At 44.0% G+C, this 19,727-nt stretch overlaps 1 protein-coding gene across 4 annotated transcripts in view; it reads right to left on the reverse strand.

The window, feature by feature from the left end:
- Positions 1-19,727, reverse strand: part of REEP1 (receptor accessory protein 1) — a 144,708-nt gene that overhangs the window by 65,979 nt on the left and 59,002 nt on the right. For all 4 annotated transcript variants that reach the window (XM_053587615.1, XM_053587613.1, XM_053587612.1 and 1 more), the window contains exon 2: positions 16,389-16,461. In XM_053587615.1, the coding sequence (XP_053443590.1) occupies positions 16,389-16,461 (73 nt within the window). The remainder of the gene's footprint in view (positions 1-16,388; positions 16,462-19,727) is intronic.

Below are 19,727 nucleotides of genomic sequence, written 5' to 3' on the forward strand. Positions count from 1 at the left end.
AGTGAAGTATTTGATTTTTCCATCACACATGAAACTCAGTTTAGCTGGGTACAGGATCCTGGGCTGAACATTGTTTTGTTTTAGGAGACCAAAGGTCGATGAACATCCTCTTTTGGCTTGAAAGATTTCAGCTGAGAGATCTTCAGTCATTCTAATATTTCTCCCTTTGTAGGTAATGCTTTTCTTATGTCTGGCTGCTTGCAGAATTTTCTCCTTCATATTGACTTTGGCAGAGTTCATTACAATGTGTCTAGACAGTAGTTCTCAACCTTCCTAATGCCACAATCCTTTAATACAGTTTCTGTGGGTCATGACTCACAGGTTGAGAACTGCTGGTCAAGAAGATGCTTTATTTGGATTGAGTGTTGCTGGAGTTCTGAAATTGTCTACTATCTGAATTTATGTATCTCTTGCCACACTTAGGAAATTATCCTCCATAATATCTTGGAGTAGAGTATCTCTGCCTTTAGGACCATCCTTTTCTCCTTCAGGAATATTTGCTCTTTTGGAGTGGTCCCACAACTCTCTCAGGGAATGATCTGTTTTTTCTCTCCACTTCTCTGCCTCTTTGAGCATCTGGGAGCATTCAAAAGCTTTGTCTTCATCTTCAGAGATCCTTTCTTCTGCCTGCTCAACTCTATTACTGAGGGATTCTACTGTATTACGAAGCTCCTCGAATAACTTTTTCATTTCCTAGAGCTCTGCTATTTGTTTTCTCATTATGTCCATATCCTTGGTGATTTTGTCTTTGAATTCACTGATTTCTTAAGACAGATTTTGAACTACTCTTTTTATTTCAATTTCCAACTTTTCCTCCATTCTATTCATCTTATTTGCCATCCATATTCTGAATTCTATTTCTGACATTTTAGCCATTTGTCTATGAATGCCATCTTCTGTTTTATCTCCTATGTCATTCCTTGGGGGAGTTCATCTACTCTGATTATTCATGTTGCCAGAGTTCTTCCACTGGTTCCACCCCGTGAGTATTTTCTGCTATTTGGCTATTAAAAGCGGTAGGGTAAGAGTGAATTGTGGGCCTCAGGAAGTAGAGTTAATCCATCCTTAACCAATGATCTGGGGCTTGTGACTGTGGGTTTCCCCCTACAGCCTTACAAAAGTCCCTTTCAGAGTGGTAGCTGAAGACTATGAAGACCTGCTTAGTAAGAGAACACAAGCTGGCTCTGTCCTGAATCAGCCACCTCTACCCAATCCTAAGGAGTGGAGGTATTAGGCTAGAATCTCATTTGGGAAGAGATATAGCAACTGCAGTGCCCTGCCCCCACCCCAAGTGACAGCTGGTGAAGGAGATTCAGACCTTTCCGACTTCAAAACAATTGCTGCTCAACCTCAGAGGGACCCAAAGTGGACAGTCCAGGTCTAGAGTTCTAAACAGATTGACCGAGACAGTACAATCAATGCTGATAGGGAGAGTTCAAAGGGTCTCCAATTACCTGACAGTAGAAATCTACAGACAGTTCCAACCACCATACACAATCTCTTCTAGTGGACCACTAGTTCAGGATGGATCACCGGCCACAGTCAGGACAAAGGCATCAGCGCCTATACTCTTGTAAGTCTGAACTGGGCATCAGTTCACCTGCCCTTGAAAGTCCAAACCTGGTGTCAGTGTCTAGCTGTCAAAAGTCCAAACTAGGTGCCAGTGGATCTGCCCTTGAAAGTCTGAACCTGGCATCAGAGCCCAGCCCTTGAAAGTCCAAACCTGGCACCTGATCATCTTAATAAATGCAGGAAGAGCATTCAAAAAAATTCAACACCCTTTTATGATAAAAACTCTTTTTATTTATTTTTTTTTATTGTTGGGGATTCATTGAGGGTACAATAAGCCAGTTACACTGATTGCAATTGTTAGGTAAAGTCCCTCTTGCAATCATGTCTTGCCCCCATAAAGTGTGACACACACTAAGGCCCCACCCCCCTCCCTCCATCCCTCTTTCTGCTCCCCCCCCATAACCTTAATTGTCATTAATTGTCCTCATATCAAGATTGAGTACATAGGATTCATGCTTCTCCATTCTTGTGATGCTTTACTAAGAATAATGTCTTCCACTTCCATCCAGGTTAATACGAAGGATGTAAAGTCTCCATTTTTTTTAATGGCTGAATAGTATTCCATGGTATACATATACCACAGCTTGTTAATCCATTCCTGGGTTGGTGGGCATTTAGGCTGTTTCCACATTTTGGCGATTGTAAATTGAGCTGCAATAAACAGTCTAGTACAAGTGTCCTTATGATAAAAGGATTTTTTTCCTTCTGGGTAGATGCCCAGTAATGGGATTGCAGGATCAAATGGGAGGTCTAGCTTGAGTGCTTTGAGGTTTCTCCATACTTCCTTCCAGAAAGGTTGTACTAGTTTGCAGTCCCACCAGCAGTGTAAAAGTGTTCCCTTCTCTCCACATCCACGCCAGCATCTGCAGTTTTGAGATTTTGTGATGTGGGCCATTCTCACTGGGGTTAGATGATATCTCAGGGTTGTTTTGATTTGCATTTCTCTAATATATAGAGATGATGAACATTTTTTCATGTGTTTGTTAGCCATTCGTCTGTCATCTTTAGAGAAAGTTCTATTCATGTCTCTTGCCCATTGATATATGGGATTGTTGGCTTTTTTCATGTGGATTAATTTGAGTTCTCTATAGATCCTAGTTATCAAGCTTTTGTCTGATTCAAAATATGCAAATATCCTTTCCCATTGTGTAGGTTGTCTCTTTGCTTTGGTTATTGTCTCCTTAGCTGTACAGAAGCTTTTCAGTTTAATGAAGTCCCATTTGTTTATTTTTGTTGTTGTTGCAATTGCCATGGCAGTCTTCTTCATGAAGTCTTTCCCCAGGCCAATATCTTCCAGTGTTTTTCTTATGCTTTCTTGGAGGATTTTTATTGTTTCATGCCTTAAATTTAAGTCCTTTATCCATCTTGAATCAATTTTTGTGAGTGGGGAAAGGTGTGGGTCCAGTTTCAGTCTTTTACATGTAGACGTCCAGTTCTCCCAACACCATTTATTGAATAGGGAGTCTTTCCCCCAAGGTAAGTTCTTGTTTGGTTTATTGAAGATTAGGTGGTTGTAAGATGTTAGTTTCATTTCTTGGTGTTCAATTCGATTCCAAGTGTCTATGTCTCTGTTTTTGTGCCAGTACCATGCTGTCCTGACCACTATGGCTTTGTAGTACAGACTAAAATCTGGTATGCTGATGCCCCCAGCTTTATTTTTGTTACTAAGAACTGCCTTAGCTATACGGGGTTTTTTCCGGTTCCATACAAAACGCAGAATCATTTTTTCCAAATCTTGAAAGTACGATGTAGGTACTTTGATAGGAATGGCATTGAATAGGTAGATTGCTTTGGGAAGTATAGACATTTTAACAATGTGGATTCTTCCCATCCATAAGCATGGTATGTTCTTCCATTTGTTAATATCCTCTGCTATTTCCTTTCTGAGGAGTTCATAGTTTTCTTTATAGAGGTCCTTCACCTCCTTCGTTAGATATATTCCTAGGTATTTCATTTTCTTTGAAACTATGGTGAAGGGAGTTGTGTCCTTAATTAGCTTCTCATCTTCACTGTTATTGGTGTATACAAAGGCTACTGACTTGTGGACATTGATTTTATATCCTGAAACATTACTGTATTTTTTGATGACTTCTAGGAGTCTTGTGGTTGAGTCTTTGGGGTTCTCTAAGTATAAGATCATGTCATCAGCAAAGAGGGAGAGTTTGACCTCCTCTGCTCCCATTTGGATTCCCTTTATTTCCTTGTCTTGCCTAATTGTATTGGCTTGAACTTCCAGCACCATGTTGAATAGTAAAGGTGACAGAGGACAACCTTGTCTGGTTCCAGTTCTAAGAGGAAAAGCTTTCAGTTTTACTCCATTCAGTAAAATATTGGCTGTGGGTTTGTCATAGATAGCTTCAATCAGTTTTAGAAATGTGCCACCTATGCCTATACTCTTCAGTGTTCTAATTAGAAAAGGATGCTGGATTTTATCAAATCCTTTTTCTGCATCTATTGAGAGGATCATGTGATCTTTATTTTTGCCTCCGTTAATATGGTGGATAACGTTTATGGACTTGCGTATGTTAAACCAGCCTTGCATCCCTGGGATGAAGCCTACTTGATCATGATGAATGACTTTTTTGATGATAAGCTGTAATCTATTGGCTAGGATTTTGTTGAGAATTTTTATGATAAAAACTCTTAACAAAATAGGTATTGATGGAAGTTAACTCAAAATTATGAAAGCCATACATGACAAACCTACATCCAATGTCATATTGAATGGGGATAAGTTGAAAGCATTTCCACTTAGAACTGGAACAAAACAAGGATGCCCACTGTCACAACTTCTATTTAACATAGGTCTGGAAGTCAGCCAGAGCAATCAGGCAACAGAAGGAAATTAAGAGTATCCAAATGTGGAAAGAGGAAGTCAAACAATCACTCTTTGCTGATGACATAATCTTATACCTAGAAAACTCCAAAGACCCTGTCAAGAGACTCCTGGAATAAATAAATTCAGCAAAGTCTCAGATTTTAGAATTAATGTGCACAAATCAATAGCATTAGTCAAGTTGAAAATCAAATCAAAGACTAAATACCTTTCCCAATAGCTACAAGGGAAATAAAATACTTAGGAATATATTTAAGTAAGAAAGTAAACAATATCTAGAAAGAGATCTCAGAAACACTGAGGAAGGAAATTGCAGATGATATAAACAAATAGGAAAATATATCATGGTTATGAAGTGGCAGAATCAACATTGTTAAAATGTCCATGCTGCCCAAAGTAATTTACAGATTCAACTGCAATCCCCACCAAAATATCAAATCATTTTTTACAGATATAGAAAAAACAATTCTATGTTTTATTTGGAACCTAAAAAAACCCGAATAGCCAAAGCAACCTAAAGCAAAAGAACAAATCTGGAGGCATAACTTTACCAGAATTTAAGTTATACTACAAGGCTACAGTAACCAAAACAGCTTGGTATTATCACAAAATAGAGCCAATAGACCAATGTGTGTTTAAATAGACCCACATTTAAAATCATCCCCACACTGCCATCTGATGGGGAGACAACAGACAAGCAGACAACAATATTCATTGGGGAAAATAATCTCAGTCAATAAATGGTGCTAGGAAAGTTGGATAACCACATGTAGAAAATTGAAGCAGGATCCATACCTCTCATGAATCACTAAAATTAATTCAAGATGGATAACAGACTTAAACCTAAGACATGAAACCACTAAAATTCTAGAAGAAAATGTTGCAAAAACTCCTCTAGTTATCAGCCTAGGCAAATAATTTATAAAGAAGACCCCAATGGCAATCACAGCAATAATGAAAAAAATAAATTGGACTTGATTAAATTAAAAAGCTTCTGCACAGTGAAGGGAACAATCAACAGAGCAAATAAAAAACCTACAGAATGGGAGAAAATATTTGCATGCTATATATCCGTTAAAGTATCTGTACACATAATAAGAATCTACAAAGAACTCAAGAAAGCAGCAAGAAAAAAATCAAACAATCCCATTAAAAAGACATGAACAAAATCTTTTCAAAAGAAGATAGACTAATGGCCAATAAACATATGAAAAAATGTTCACTGTCACTAATCATCAGGGAAATGCAATGTCAAAACCATACTGAGATATCCCTAACCCCAGTGAGAATGGCTTCTATCAAAAAGTCCCCAAACAACAGATGGTGGCATGGATGTGGAGAGAAAAGAAACACTTACACACTGTTGGTGGGACAGAAAACCAGTATAACCTCTACAGAAAGTAGTATGGAGAGTCCTTAAAGAACTAAAAGTAGACCTACCTTTTGGATCCAGCAATCTCACTACTAGGTATTTACCCAAAGGAAAAAAAAGTCATTTTATCAAAAAATACCCATGCACTCGAATGTACATTGCAGCACAATTCACAATCGCAAAGATGTGGAACCAACCCACGTGCCCATCGATTCATGAGTAGATTAATAAAATGTGGTGTATGTATGTATACCATGGAGTTCTACTCAGCATTAAAAAAGAATTAATTCCTTTTGTATCAGTGTGGATGGAACTGGAGACCTTTTTCCTTAGTGAAGTAGCATAGGAATAGAAAAACAACCACGACATGCACTCACTATTAAATTGGAACTAACTTAACAGCACTCATGTGCACAGGTAAAAGTAAAACTCAATGAAAATTGGGCAGGTGGGATGGGGGAGGAGAGGGTGGGTGAAATCATATTTAGCGGGTATCATGCACACTGTCTGGGTGATGGGCACATTTATAATTTTGTCTCAAGTAGTGCAAAGGTAATCCATGTAACCTAAATATTTGTATCCCCGTAATACTATGAAATTTTTAAAAAGAAAGTGTGTTTATCCCTCTGCTTTTTCTATTATTATTATTATTATTATTTATTTTTTTTTTTTAGAGCTAGAGTCTCACTTTGTCGCCCTAGGTAGAATGCCATGACATCACAGCTCACGGCAACCTCCAGCTCTTGGGCTTAGGTGATTTTCTTGCCTCAGCCTCCTGAGTAGCTGGGACTACAGGCGCACCACCACTACAGGCGCCTTGTGGTGGGTGCCTGTAGTCCCAGCTATTTTTTGTTGCAGTTTGGCTGGGGAAGAGTTCGAACCCGCCACCCTTGGTATACAGGGCCAGTGCCCTACTCACTGAGCCACAGGCACCGCCCTTCCTATTATATTTTAAGCTCCCTGAGGGTGGAAGTTGTACATCATTATATCTCTAGTACCCAAACAACTAGTGTATAGTAAGTACTAAATGAATATGTTTTGAATGGTGGATTAGAATGTTGGCATTGTAAATGGGAGAGAAAGGATGGTTTCAAAAAGGCTGGGAAATACTGTTTAAATGGTTTTTTTATTTTTTAGAAGAAAAGACATCTTGTAAGGCAACAGATGCTCCCTGTGAGTGCCTAGTGAGTGGACAGCTGCATATACATGGGAGAAAGGTGCCTTGCATGAAATTAGGACATGAGTGACTAATAATTATGGGGCTTCTTACAATGACAAGAAAGTGAAAAAAAGAGCCAATTTAAAAAGAGGTTGAGCTCAATGCAGTTTAGAACAGTGTGAGGGTCCAGAAGGACATCCAAAAAGAATGCCCAACAGATCCCTGGAAAGGCAAGACCAAAGCTCAGGAAGGAGATTGAGGCTACAGACAGAGGTGATGGAGCCATGGCAGAGCTTGATGCATTAAGCTGAAGAAGTTTCCATCACGCACTCCTTCACTTTAAAACACTTTCACACAGGGACTGAGCTCACTCTTGTAATCCCAGCACTTTGGGAGGCCAAGGTAGGAAAATTGCTTGAGGCCAGGAGTTTGAGACCAGCCTGGGCAACAGAACCATCTCTACAAAAAAATTTAACAACTAGCCTGGCATTGTGGCACATGCCTGTTCTCCCAGGTACTCAGGACACTGAAGCTGGAGGCTCGCCTGAGTTTAGGTGTTCATGGCTATGGTACGCTATGATTGGGCTACTATACTTAGCCTGGGCTACAGAGAAAGACCTTAATAAACAAACAAACAAACAAACTTTCAGGCAGAAAGAAGGATCCAAGAATGATTCATTGAGGCTAACAAGGTCAATGGAATACTAGTGACTCAGAGATGAAAAACCATACTGGGCTCAGTGCTTGTAGCTCAGTGGCTAGGGCACCAGCCACATATACCAGGGCTAGCAGATTCAAACCTGGCCCGGGCCCACCAGACAATTACAACTGCAACAACAACAACGAAAAATAGCCAGGTGTTGGCAGGTGCCTGTAGTCCCAGCTACTTGGGAGGCTGAGGCAAGAGAATTGCTTAAGCCCAAGAGTTTGAGGGTGCAGGGAGTTGTGATGCCACAGCTGTCTCAAAAAAAAAAAAGTAAAGGGCGGCACCTGTAGCTTAGTGGGTAGGGCACTGCCACATACACTGAGGCTGGCAGGTTCAAACCCAGCCCAGGCCAGCTAAAACAATAATGACAACTGCAACAAAAAATAGCCAGGTGTTGTGGCAGGTGCCCGTAGTCTCAGCTACTTGGGAGGGTGAGGCAAGAGAATCACTTAGGCCCAAGAGTTTGAGATTGCTGTGAGCAATGACCCCACAGCACTCTACTGAGGGTGATATAGTGAGACTCTGTCTCAAAAAAAAAAAATAAAAGAAAATAAAAGAAAAACCATACTGGTTTAAAATTACCAGGAAATGGTTTCCCCCATGATGCCTTGTGGAAATCAAATGACAGCTACTTTTCCTAAGGTTAGAAATGGAACTTCGTAGGTTTGAGGGATTCTATCCAAATCTCCCTACGAGATGGAGAGGAGGAGCCTGGGAGGGCCTTTAATCAGATAGAGAACGGGAGTTATGGTTGATGTGGTAAGTAATGTCTGGGAACAACTCTGGAATGGAAAGTCCATGCCATGCCTGGGGATGCCCTATGAACTGGTGAGGAGCAGGATCCAGGAGTGAGAAGACAGGAGAGAAGCTGCGACTCTGGGCCACAGATGGAAGCTTCAAGATGAGAGTGGGAAGCAGGACTAGAGACAGACTCCATACTCCGTCCTACTACCCTGCTGCCACAGTTCCTGACAACCTGTGAAGAGCCCCTCCATGGGCTGCAGAAGTAGCAGGCTTGGCCACCTCGTTCGTTTCACCTTGCCTTTGGACTCTCCTGTAAGCAGCCACACAGATATTTCTTGAGCCTTTCACATTCCTTTTGCACCTGGGCCCTGCTTTAGTCTGACAGGGAATTCCCCATGCCAAATGACTAAGAAAAATCTGAGTCTGTTTTACAGATGACTCTGCACCATATGCTGGCACAAGTTCATAGCAGTTGGCTATAGAGTCACAAGTTCATAGCAGTTGGCTATAGAGTTCTATAGGTTGGCTATACAGAGGCCCTGAAACAGTAGGGAAATGAAGCCCCCTGCAAAAGCCCCTTTGAGCAAGACACTTAGCCCGATACCCTGAGTAAAAGCAAGTGCACTGTCACCAGGTATATTAACCACATTTTCTTATTTTCTGTATTCTTGATGCTCTGTTCTTGGGCAGAGGAAGAGACTAGGAAGAGACTACCCTTCCCAGGGCTAGCCAGTTCTTGGAGATGGCAAAAAACTTACCCTAACAACACTTTTTTTGTTTGTTTGTTTGTTTGTTTGTTTGTTTTGATCCTCTTGCCTCAGTTTTTCTATTTTTAGTAGAGATGGGGGTCTCGCTTTTGCTCAGGCTGGTCCCGAACTCATGAGCTCAGGCAATCCACCCGCCTCAGCCTCCCACAGTGGTAGGATTATAGGTGTGAGCAAGCTAACCAATCCAGAGCCCACTCTAAACTACATGTTTTATGGAGCTCTCACAGGTTTATTCAATATTCCCAGTCATAGCCACCCCAAGGCAAGTACCAGACAACCTGATGGCTGCTGAAATTACTCAGACGAGCCAATCTTAAATATGTTTACACCCTGCCTCGCCTTACCTTTCTCACAGAAACCACAATAAAAGCTACTGCCCATGTTTCCTCCACCCCCTCTCTGCCTCCTGACCAGCCAAATGCATCGTCACATGACCCTACATGGCATGCCAAGTCTCCTGGTTCTAGGGAACATGCATAAAAACCTCTTCCTTCATGACAGTCATTTCCATGTCTTTGTATCTTACGTTCCCTGAATAAAATAAATCCAGGTACATTTTAAAACACCAGCTGAGCTTTTGTCTAGATCAGTGGTTCTCAAGCTTCCTGATGCTGTGGCCCTTTAATACAGTTCCTGAGGGTCGAAACCCACAGGTTGAGAACCGCTGGTCTAGATGATGTTCTTGGAAGGGGCAAGGCTGGAGATGGGTGTTGAAGTGGTCTGAGAATGTTGTGATGGGCCCAGACAATGGAGATATTTGCGACCCAATGCTCATGTTCACTAACAGGTCCATAGCAAAGGAGCCTCTCAGTTACCAAGTGGAGGAGAAGACCGACCAAGCCCGTAGGTGCCAGCCACCCTCTTTCCTCAGGCTTAACAGTGCACGTTCAATGGGCTCATGTACTAAGTGGCCATGTGGAATTGACACAGGTAGCCCACTGACTCAGCAACATAGAATCCCTCTCACCAAGGCTTCCTGGCCACAACCACCACTCAGAGTCCACATTGCCGACAGCAGTGACCAAGCATCTCCAGGATGACACCGTATCTCAAGCATCAGCTAGCCTTTTGGAAGCAGATTCATTACAGTTGGGCCCATCCCTCATGGAGCAGGCAGCATAAGATCTTTTCTGGAATATTCTTTTTTTTTCCTGCACACGAACTTGTTTTTTTATTGCCATACTTCTGGCAGCCACGCAGCAAGCTGAAGACTCAGGGGGTACCCTTTTCATTTTAAAGCGTCCCATGTGATACTGCTTCTCATCAAGAACCCTCCCTTACAGCAAATGAAATAAAAGACTGCTGCTTCGGGGGAGTCACAGATCTTATCACGCATCCCATTTCCCTGAGGCAGCTGGCCTACGGTGCTACACAGCCTTGGAAGGTTCAGGCAGAGAAACGGGTGGGAATGAATCATCATTTTATGAGGTTGGATGTAGTTTCTTCTCTGAACCAATGACTGAGATGTGGTGCTACCTCTTAGCCAGAATCTAAAGGTTCAGGAACCACAGAAATGAGAGTGGTGTTTCTTATGATTAAGCTTAGTGCTTCATTACAATTAAGGATAGACCAGCACCACTGGCATCATCTGGCAGATGGTTAGAAATGCAGAATCTCAGACTCCACTCCAGACCTACTGGATCATAATCTGCATTTTAATAACCTCCCCTGTTCATTCATATGCATGTTAAAGTTTGGGACTTACTGATGTAACCCACTCACAACATTTTTGCTTCTTATTCCATAAAAACACTGTTTCTTGTACCTCTCATCTCTGCTATTCATGATTTTAGTGCCTGAAAGATGGATGCTTCCACCAGGGGATATAAAATATCTCAATGAAGTAGAAGCAGAGACAATACTGTCACCTGGCCATTTCAGAATACTCATGCCAGGAGGTAGTAAATAATAAAGGGACTTAGGGGCTTTGATGGGGTAACTGATCCTAATTATCAAGAGGAACCAGGGTTGTTCTTACACAATGAGGCAGGAATGACAGTGGAGAGAAATTAAAGACTCAGGGGCGACCTGGTACTGTCTTGTTGAAAGATTAATGTCAATGTGTCATTACTATAGCCGGACAGAGGCAGGGCTGCCAAGACCTCAGATTCCTCAGGAATGAAGATTTGGGCCATACCACTAGATATGGAACCCTGCCAAAGCTCTAACTGAAGGCAAAGGGAGCATGGATTGCATGGTAGAAGAGTAAAGTATCAGGAAAACCTGAGAAAGACTCTGGAACGGGTGTTCTGTGGAATGCTACGTGCCCAATGCATCCTTCTGAATTATTGATTCTGCAGATGTCTCCTTTCTCAATGTCTTTGAGCTATTTTACAGCTTTATAAGTTAAAGTGATGGCAAGGTAAATGGTTTTGCCTGTACAGTGCTGTAGAGTGCAGTGGTATACAGGTCGTATACAGAATGAATTCTGTCTAGTGGAAGTACAAATGATCGGCCCATCTTACCTGCCAAGAAATCAGTGTATATAAGTTAATAAATTCATTTAATTATTTTTATTACCTACTATTCTGTTACTTGGAATCTCCTTTGAACTATTTTTCAATGCTTTAATACTGGTTGCCTCATTCATGAGTTAAGTAAAATCTTTGACATGTTAATTTTATATTTGTACACAGTTATGATTTTACTCTTTTAAAAATATATCCTTTTTCTTTTTTTTGAGACAAGAGTCTCACTTTGTCCCCCTTGCTAGAGTGCTGTGGCATCATAGCTCACAGCAACCTCAAACTCTTGTGCTAAAATGATCTTCTTGCCTCCACCTCCCAAATAGCTGAGACTAGTAAAATAGCCACAACACCTGGCTATTTTTAGAGCTAGGGTCTCAGTCTTGCTAAGGCTAGTCTCGAACTCCTGAGAACTCCTGAGCACAAGCAATCCACCCACTTCAGCTTCCCAGAGTGCTAGGATTACAGGCGTGAGTCACCACTCCCAGCCCCCTAAAAATGTATCTTTTTTTTTTTTTTTTCAGACAGCATCTTACTCTATTGTCTAGGCTAGAGAGCAATGCATGATCTTAGCTCACTGCAGTGTCAAATTCCTGAGCTCAAGCAAACCTTCTGCCTCAGCCTCCTGGGTAGCTGGGACTATAGGCACATGCTACTCTGCCTGGATAATTTTTCTTCTTTTATTATTATTACTATTTTTTTAGAGACAGGGTTTCACTGTGTTGCCCCAACTGGTCTCAAACTCCTGGCCTCAACAATCTTTCCACTTCAGCTTCTCGAAGTGCTGGAATTACAAGTATGAGTCAGCATACCCTAGCCTAAAAAATTATCTTTTAATAAAAGACATAACACCAGCTATGAACTCATGACCAGTTGCATGAATACGGACTATAGCTTCTATCCATATGTTCTTTCTTCCTGTGTTATGTATAGTTTTAACTATTTTAACTAATTATATTTTAATTTATTCTTTCTCTTCACTAATATAGTATATAGGCTGTGTCAGTGATGGTTCATTTGACAATTCGTTTTTTTGGAGTGCTTTGATTAAGGTTGGATCTTTCAGAACCAAAGGAATAGACTTTATCCAGAGATACTCGGCCTGGAACTGACTCAGCAACTGAAGAAATGTGTATTTGATGAGTGAGTTGTATAGAATTCCCTTTGGAAGGTTGTTTTCAAAGCCAAAATACATGTAAAGGAGTGCATGTGGATGAAGGTGTTGGGCAGCCAAAAGTGTAATGGCTATTTTCTTCCTTGACTGCCAGCATCCAAAGCCCTCTAAACAAGGAAGACTCTCCCTGCATGATGGTCCTTATGGGAGACAAGAACTCTGGGCTTAAAAAAAATCAGATGTCCCTATCCAGGACTTTGCACCTTCAGGGAATGTTCCAAAGGCACAGACACAGGCAGGCAGTGCCCATGATGTGACCGCAGAAGCCCTTCCTATGGGGTGAGTGTGGCCGTTACCACCATCCGGCTTTCTTGAATCCTTCCCAGATTCTGAGTATCTTTCTCCCACTTTCTAGTTAATTCTACAAATTCCCATAAATTCCTTTCTAAGTTTTTATCATAGTATCTTGACTAATACAGTAAGTTTGAAAAGACAGAATGCTGGCGGCGCCTGTGGCTCAGTGAGTAGGGCTCCGGCCCCATATGCCGAGGGTGGCGGGTTCAAACCCAGCCCCGGCCAAACTGCAACAAAAAAACAGCCGGGCATTGTGGCGGGCGCCTGTAGTCCCAGCTGCTCAGTAGGCTGAGGCAAGAGAATCGCGTAAGCCCAAGAGTTAGAGGTTGCTGTGAGCCGTGTGACGCCACGGCACTCTACCCGAGGCTGGTACAGTGAGACTCTGTCTCTACAAAAAAAAAAAGAAAGAAAAGACAGAATGCTCTAAGTGTCTTGAGCACTGTTTTTCAAATTGGGGCTCTTGTTTAAAATGTTGTTTTTATTTATGAGGTCTGGGTAGAGCCTGAGATTCTGCAGTTCTAATAAGCTCACAGGTGAAGTTGATAATGCTAGTGCACACTTTAGGTACTGGGCCCTAGTAGAGCATGTGCAGAGAAGCAGCCGGGAATGGAAGGAACTGGGAAGACAGGTGGGGTGTTAAACATCCTGTAATCTAATTTAGACTCGATCTTGCAGCCATTAAAAGATCCAGGAGAAGTGAAATTAATAGATTTTTCACTTTCAAAAGGCTCCTGGATGTTATGTGTACAAGAGACTGGGAAATGAGGGATAGGAGACAAAGGAACCAGTTAGGAGGTGTGGCAGGCAGAAAAGTAACTCCCCAAAGATATTTGTGTCCTAATCCCCATGTGGCAGATGGGAATTTGCAGTCATTAAGTAGGGACCTCCAGATGGGAAGATGAGCCGAGATTATACAGGCAGGCCCAATGTAATCACACAAATCACGCGAATCCTTAAAAGTGAGAACCCTTCCCAGCTGGGCTAGAGGGAGGCATGATGCTGCTGGCTCTGAAGAAGGATGAAGAGGCACGAGCCTGGGAATGCAGGAATGGCTTTTCGGAACTGAACAAGGCAAGGACATTGATAGCCCTGCTCAATTTTGGCCCGGTGGGTCCTGCTGTCAGAATTGTAAGATAAATACATTTGTGTTGTTTTAAGCCTCTGGGTTCATGGTAATTTGCTATCGTGACAATAAAAAACTACTCCAGAAGGCTATTTCAACATTCCAGGACAAATAATGAGGACCTACTTTAAAAGAGTGGCAGCAGGGAAGGAAGAGGGACCTGAAGACTTTTCAGGGGATAAGGAAGAAGGAACACTGTCACCAACCAGGTGTGTGTGCGAAGTGGTAGGGAGAAGCAGGAATCAGAGGAAACTTCCAGGTTTCTCTGTTGGACAAATGGGTCTACAGGCTAAAAGGACTGTAAAGAGGACACACAGGAGTGTGTGAGTGTGTGCAGAGAGAGGAGGCCTCCTCATGCCACTGACATTCTTTCTTCAGATTCCATTCCTTCCAACCTCAACTTTCAAGCTTTCCCTATTGGGAAGTGTGTTCTCAGCAGTCAGCACAAACAGCTGCTCTGCCCGGCAGTTATGGCTTTCACTCTAAATTAATGAATTGCCTGTGGCTCAATGGGGTAGGGCACTGGCCCCATATGCTAGAGGTGGTGGGTTCAAACCCAGCCCCAGCCAAAAAAAAAAAAAAAAAAGAAAATTAATGAATTGCCATTCTAGTTGTAAACCAGACTCTTGTGAGTTTAATCAGGGCAAAACATCCACCAGGATTCCATGTCTCCTGGATGAGCAAACAGAATTGAGTTCCTGCCCCTGCAAAACGAAGGATGACCCTGTACTGCAGTGACCCCAATAAAGCCTCCTTCCCTGGTACAGTTTTCCGGGCCAAGGTGGGAAGGAGTCATGAGAGAGATGGCTGCAAGAGGCTACCTCGCGCTTTGCCCTATACCAACCCAAGTGAGAACCAGAAGGCTTTGTGTTTGCAGCTTTGCAGCTAAACCATATTCATGCTGAGATTCCCTCACGTATACCAGGACCCCATCTCCAAAGGAGAACTTGCCCCCATCTGGATCCCCTACTTAGGAGTAGCAAGATACAAGCAGGGGCAAGTGGTTCTGGGACCCCGGGAGAGCAATGGGTGAGTTTTGGTTGGAGTTAATCTGAAGGTGGCTGGTTTCATCAGCCTGGGAAATCTGAGACGGCTTCCTGGGAAATCTGAGAAAGAAAGTAATGACTTTCCAAGCCCACTTTAAAATGTTTCTTTTTTGGCCGGGGCTGGGTTTGAACCCACCACCTCCGGCATATGGGACCAGCGCCCTATTCCTTGAGCCACAGGCGCCACCCTAAAATGTTTCTTTACCTGCTCCAAACTTGCCAAGTGACATCTACTGAGTAAAAGAGGGGTTGTTGTTACCCCACAAAAGATGGGGATAGGAGGGACATGTCAGATGGGGACAAGGAAGCTCTTAGAAGTTTAAACTACTTGCATTGCATCTATCAAGGTCAGAGCCAGAACCTGACCTCCATCTCTTGATGACATGAACCACACCCTTTGTGCTTTGACCTGGGTTTGTGTCCTACATGGGAAGGAGCATCCTTTCCTTAACACCCCACACAAGTCCCTGTCCCTCAGTGTTGTCTAACAGTCTTTCTGCCTAAAGTCCTTTTGCCACTCAGCACATCCAAGGCACCCAAGTCACCCAACAGTAATTAATACAATCCTCCCACCAGCACGTCCTCCTGGATCCCATCCTGTGTGCTTGCCCTCTGCAACACACTGCAGGAAACAGATACAAAATAATACAGATAGAGCCTCTGCCCTCAAAAAGCTTATACAGCATCAGGGCTTAAATGGCGAGATGGTAGAATGATAGAACTGGAATCAGGCCCAGGTCTGCTGGGCTCCAGGACCCACGCTCCTTCCTTCAATGCCACACTACCTCCCAGTCATGGTGCTTTATGGTCTACAGAGTGCTTTCCAGACAAGGAAACAGGTTGAGCGAGGTGAAGCTGTTCATGGCATGTGGCAGACCAGAGGGATTCCCCCATTTCCAGATGCCATCTCCTCTTGCTATACCTCTTTGCTTTCTTTACTTCAACACTTTAGGTCTAGACAGGGGACAAGACCCCTGAGATTGCTTATGAGCAGAAGAGAGATGAAGGGACTCATTTGCTCTGCTACCAGTACCCACAACAAGGAAGACAACCACTTTCTCCCAGAACTTCACATTCAATTCCCCACCCTACCCCATCAACCACTCCCTCAAATAAACAGTGTTACTTACATATTCCTTAATGTCCTTTGATTTCACAGCCTTGTAGGAATAATATGCAGGGTAAAGGGTGCCAAATACAAGCCTGAAGGGAAGAAAGAGAGAGACATCGTGAAATGTGACCTTCGTTTACCCTATTTAACAGAAAATATCTGTCTTCAAAGCCAAGAACAATTCTCCAAGCTACCTAAAATGCTGCTGTGATTTGTTGTTATGAGTGCCCTGAAGGTTTTCTGCTCACAGCAGGGGCATCCTAGGCACCTCTGTCTCCTGTTGCAGCCCCTACTCACCTTTCTTCACTATGTGGTTTGGGGTTACAGCAGCCAGAAATGGAGACGGCCAGTCAAGACCCCTGAAGTTAAAGACCAACTTTCCTCTCTACCTCCAAATGCCTCTCCAATGCTCTGTGAAGCCCACACATACTTTGGGCTTCCTTCTCCACTGAAAACCTTTTCCCTCAACATTCTTTCAAATTTCAGTCTCCCGGGACTTGGTCTTGGGCCTCCTGCAGCCAGAATAAGGTGTTCAAACTAAAAATCCAGTCAGGCCAACCTCCTCCTCCCACTAACACATCCCCATCCTGCATTAACGTGCTCTCACTGCTCTTAGATGAAGAAGCAAAACTAACACCAGTGTGGCTTTGTCTGGGCACCAACTCTCACTGATCCATATGCCTGGGGCAGCCTTAGGTCATTAAATGATCTGACGCTCAGCCCTGCCTCTGAGGACCACCTGGTCTAGCCCTGCCTGCCCTCATCCTCCCCACCTTGCATCATGCCCCCAACGCCTTGGCCTGTGCTGTTTTCTTCTTCTGGACCCTCCCCTCTCTTGTCTGTTTAGCGCCTTTTCATCCTTCAGATCCCAGCTCCAGCATGACCTCTTCATAGCAGCCTTTGCTGACCTTTCTAACTACATCTAATCTCCCAGCTTACTCTCATGGCATGATGTGCACGTTATCAGGGTGTTCGCTTTGATTGACAGCCATCTCCCCACTGGACTCTTGAGTGCCTTGAAGGCAAAGAATGAATCTGTTTTGCTTAACACTGTGTTCTCAGGCCTACCATGTAGTAGGCCACCAGTGGATATTTGTAAATGAGTGAACTGACAGAATGTCAGAGCTGGACATTCACCTGACAGATGAGGTCACCTCCACATGTCAACTCAGCTGTAAGCGGACTGGGTGCAAGAGGTGCGCTGGCCCCAAAGGAGCTGGCATCTCCTGTGACAGACCCACAGAGTTTCCAGGGTTCCTGCAAGGACCCTGCCCAGTTACAAGACACTACCCTGAGGAAGCCCAAAGCCACGGCTCAGTGGGTAGTTAAAAGGTCATGCAGAGAACGCCCAGTCCAGATGCAATTTACCAAGCAGGGGTCAGCTTCAGCATAAGCACTGTTGCTGGAGAACACCTGACATTCCACGTTCATGGGGTTTCCAGGGAAAAACCAAAGTTGACTGAACCATGCCAGTTTCTGACCCTGAAGGGGAGGGGCTCACTCTCAGCTCACACAGTCCCTGAGCTAAGTGCTTTACAGGCATTGTCCCACATAGACCGACTTGTTGAAGGAACCCCTTTTACAGACAGGACACCAATGCATGGAATGGCTGGTCACCTGCTTGTCTAAGGTCCCATGACCGGTAAGGGTGAAGGCCTCCCATAAGCCTGTCTTCTTGTCACCACTGCCTATGGCCTTGGCGACCATTCCCTAGCAAGGCTGATGAGATCTGTGACAAGAACCAAATGGGCCAGCAAAGGGGGCAAAAGAGCAATGGGAGGAAGGGGGAAAAGTAGGACTAGGGGAGTGAGTGAGAGAAAATTTAAGAGAAAGAACAATGCCAAAGACATCAGGCAGGCCGGGGGATGTGGCTGAGGAGGCTCACCTCAGGCTTGGTCATAGGCACCTTGGTGGGAGAGCTCCCCAGGTCCTCCCCGGCGTTCTAACTGCTCCTAAGCATTCTCACAGCTTCCCTGGGGAAAGCTTTCCTGAGTTTGTCACCCCCAGTGGATTAAGTTCCTCGCTCGCCCTGTTCTATGTTGCCACAACTCCTGCTCTTGCCCCTCTGAGCCTTGTCCACCTTGTCCACTCCAACGGTCTGCTCCATGTCTCTCTGTCCTGTGAGGTGGCATGTTCTACAACACCAGGGGTGGCACCTGTCTCATTCATCACTGCACTGCCTGTGCTCAGCATGGTAGGAAGTGCTCGGTAAGTCCGTGTTCACTGCATGAAGTTTCAGAGAGTGACGGAACCAAATTCAGCACCCTCCAGGGGACACCGGTGACCTTGGGACTGAGTCTCGGCAGTGAGGTAGATGCCCAGTGGCACCAGGCTGAGTCAGCAAGCCTCTGGCACAGAACACTGATCCTTGGGCACAGAGGTCCTGGTTATTATCCACCTACCCTATACTTCCAGCCCCTGCACTGAGATAGTGTGTGAGGACAGACAGGCGGAAAGCACAGCTCAACCCAGTGGCCAATGGATCGGCTCCTCTGTGAACCCCCAGGAGCTGGGGCACCCAGGCTTGTGAACTGGTTGCCAGCGTCCCCCCTGCCTGGGGCCCCCATTTGACAGCACGAGGTCTTACCACAGACAAATTTGCTTTTTAATTTCTAGAAATTCAGTTAACAGTTAACATTTCACTGCCCTGGGGAAGGGAAAATGGGATTAAAATGGCCAATTCTTCTTAATCTATTTTGGTGGAAAGAAATAGGAATGAAGCAGGCCCAAGCCAAAGGGGTTTAATACTTATATCCCCTCAGGCCAAGTGTGTCCCCACCCCAAGGCCGTATCTGCCTTGCTCCCCACCCCTCAGTCTCAGAGCCATCAGCTGTCCCCCATAAACCATGCTGGCTCACAGTTGGGGACTTTCTTATTTTTCCTGATAAAGCCTCCATTAAGACACATCTCAAAACACGACTTCTGCAAAGTCTTTGGTTCTTCTTCCCTCAATTTTTTTGATACTGTTTGTGACAGCCTTATGTAGTAGTAGTACTAATAATAAAACACTTAAAATAACATTAATATCAAGTGGTCACTAATTCAAGGCCCTGTCCTACAAGCTGTACACACTCTCAATCCTCTCCCATGCACATGGGACAAGAATTCTTACTGCCCTATTTTACAGACTGGGTCACAGAGGCTTAGCAGCATTATTTACTCGCCCAAAGAGACACAACAGTCGGGGGCAGAGCTGGGACACAGACCTGGACAGTCTGACAACAGAGCCTGCCACTGATGCCACCTCCTCCTCCTGGGCTGCCTGTGCTGGTTGAGCCTGTCTCAGACCACACATTCCTGGGCAATCAGGGGGCTCCAGAGTCCCTGGCACAGCCCCTGCCCAAGAGGGTGCTGTGAA

Source organism: Nycticebus coucang, chromosome 4 (assembly GCF_027406575.1).
Source record: "Nycticebus coucang isolate mNycCou1 chromosome 4, mNycCou1.pri, whole genome shotgun sequence".
NCBI lineage: Eukaryota > Metazoa > Chordata > Mammalia > Primates > Lorisidae > Nycticebus > Nycticebus coucang.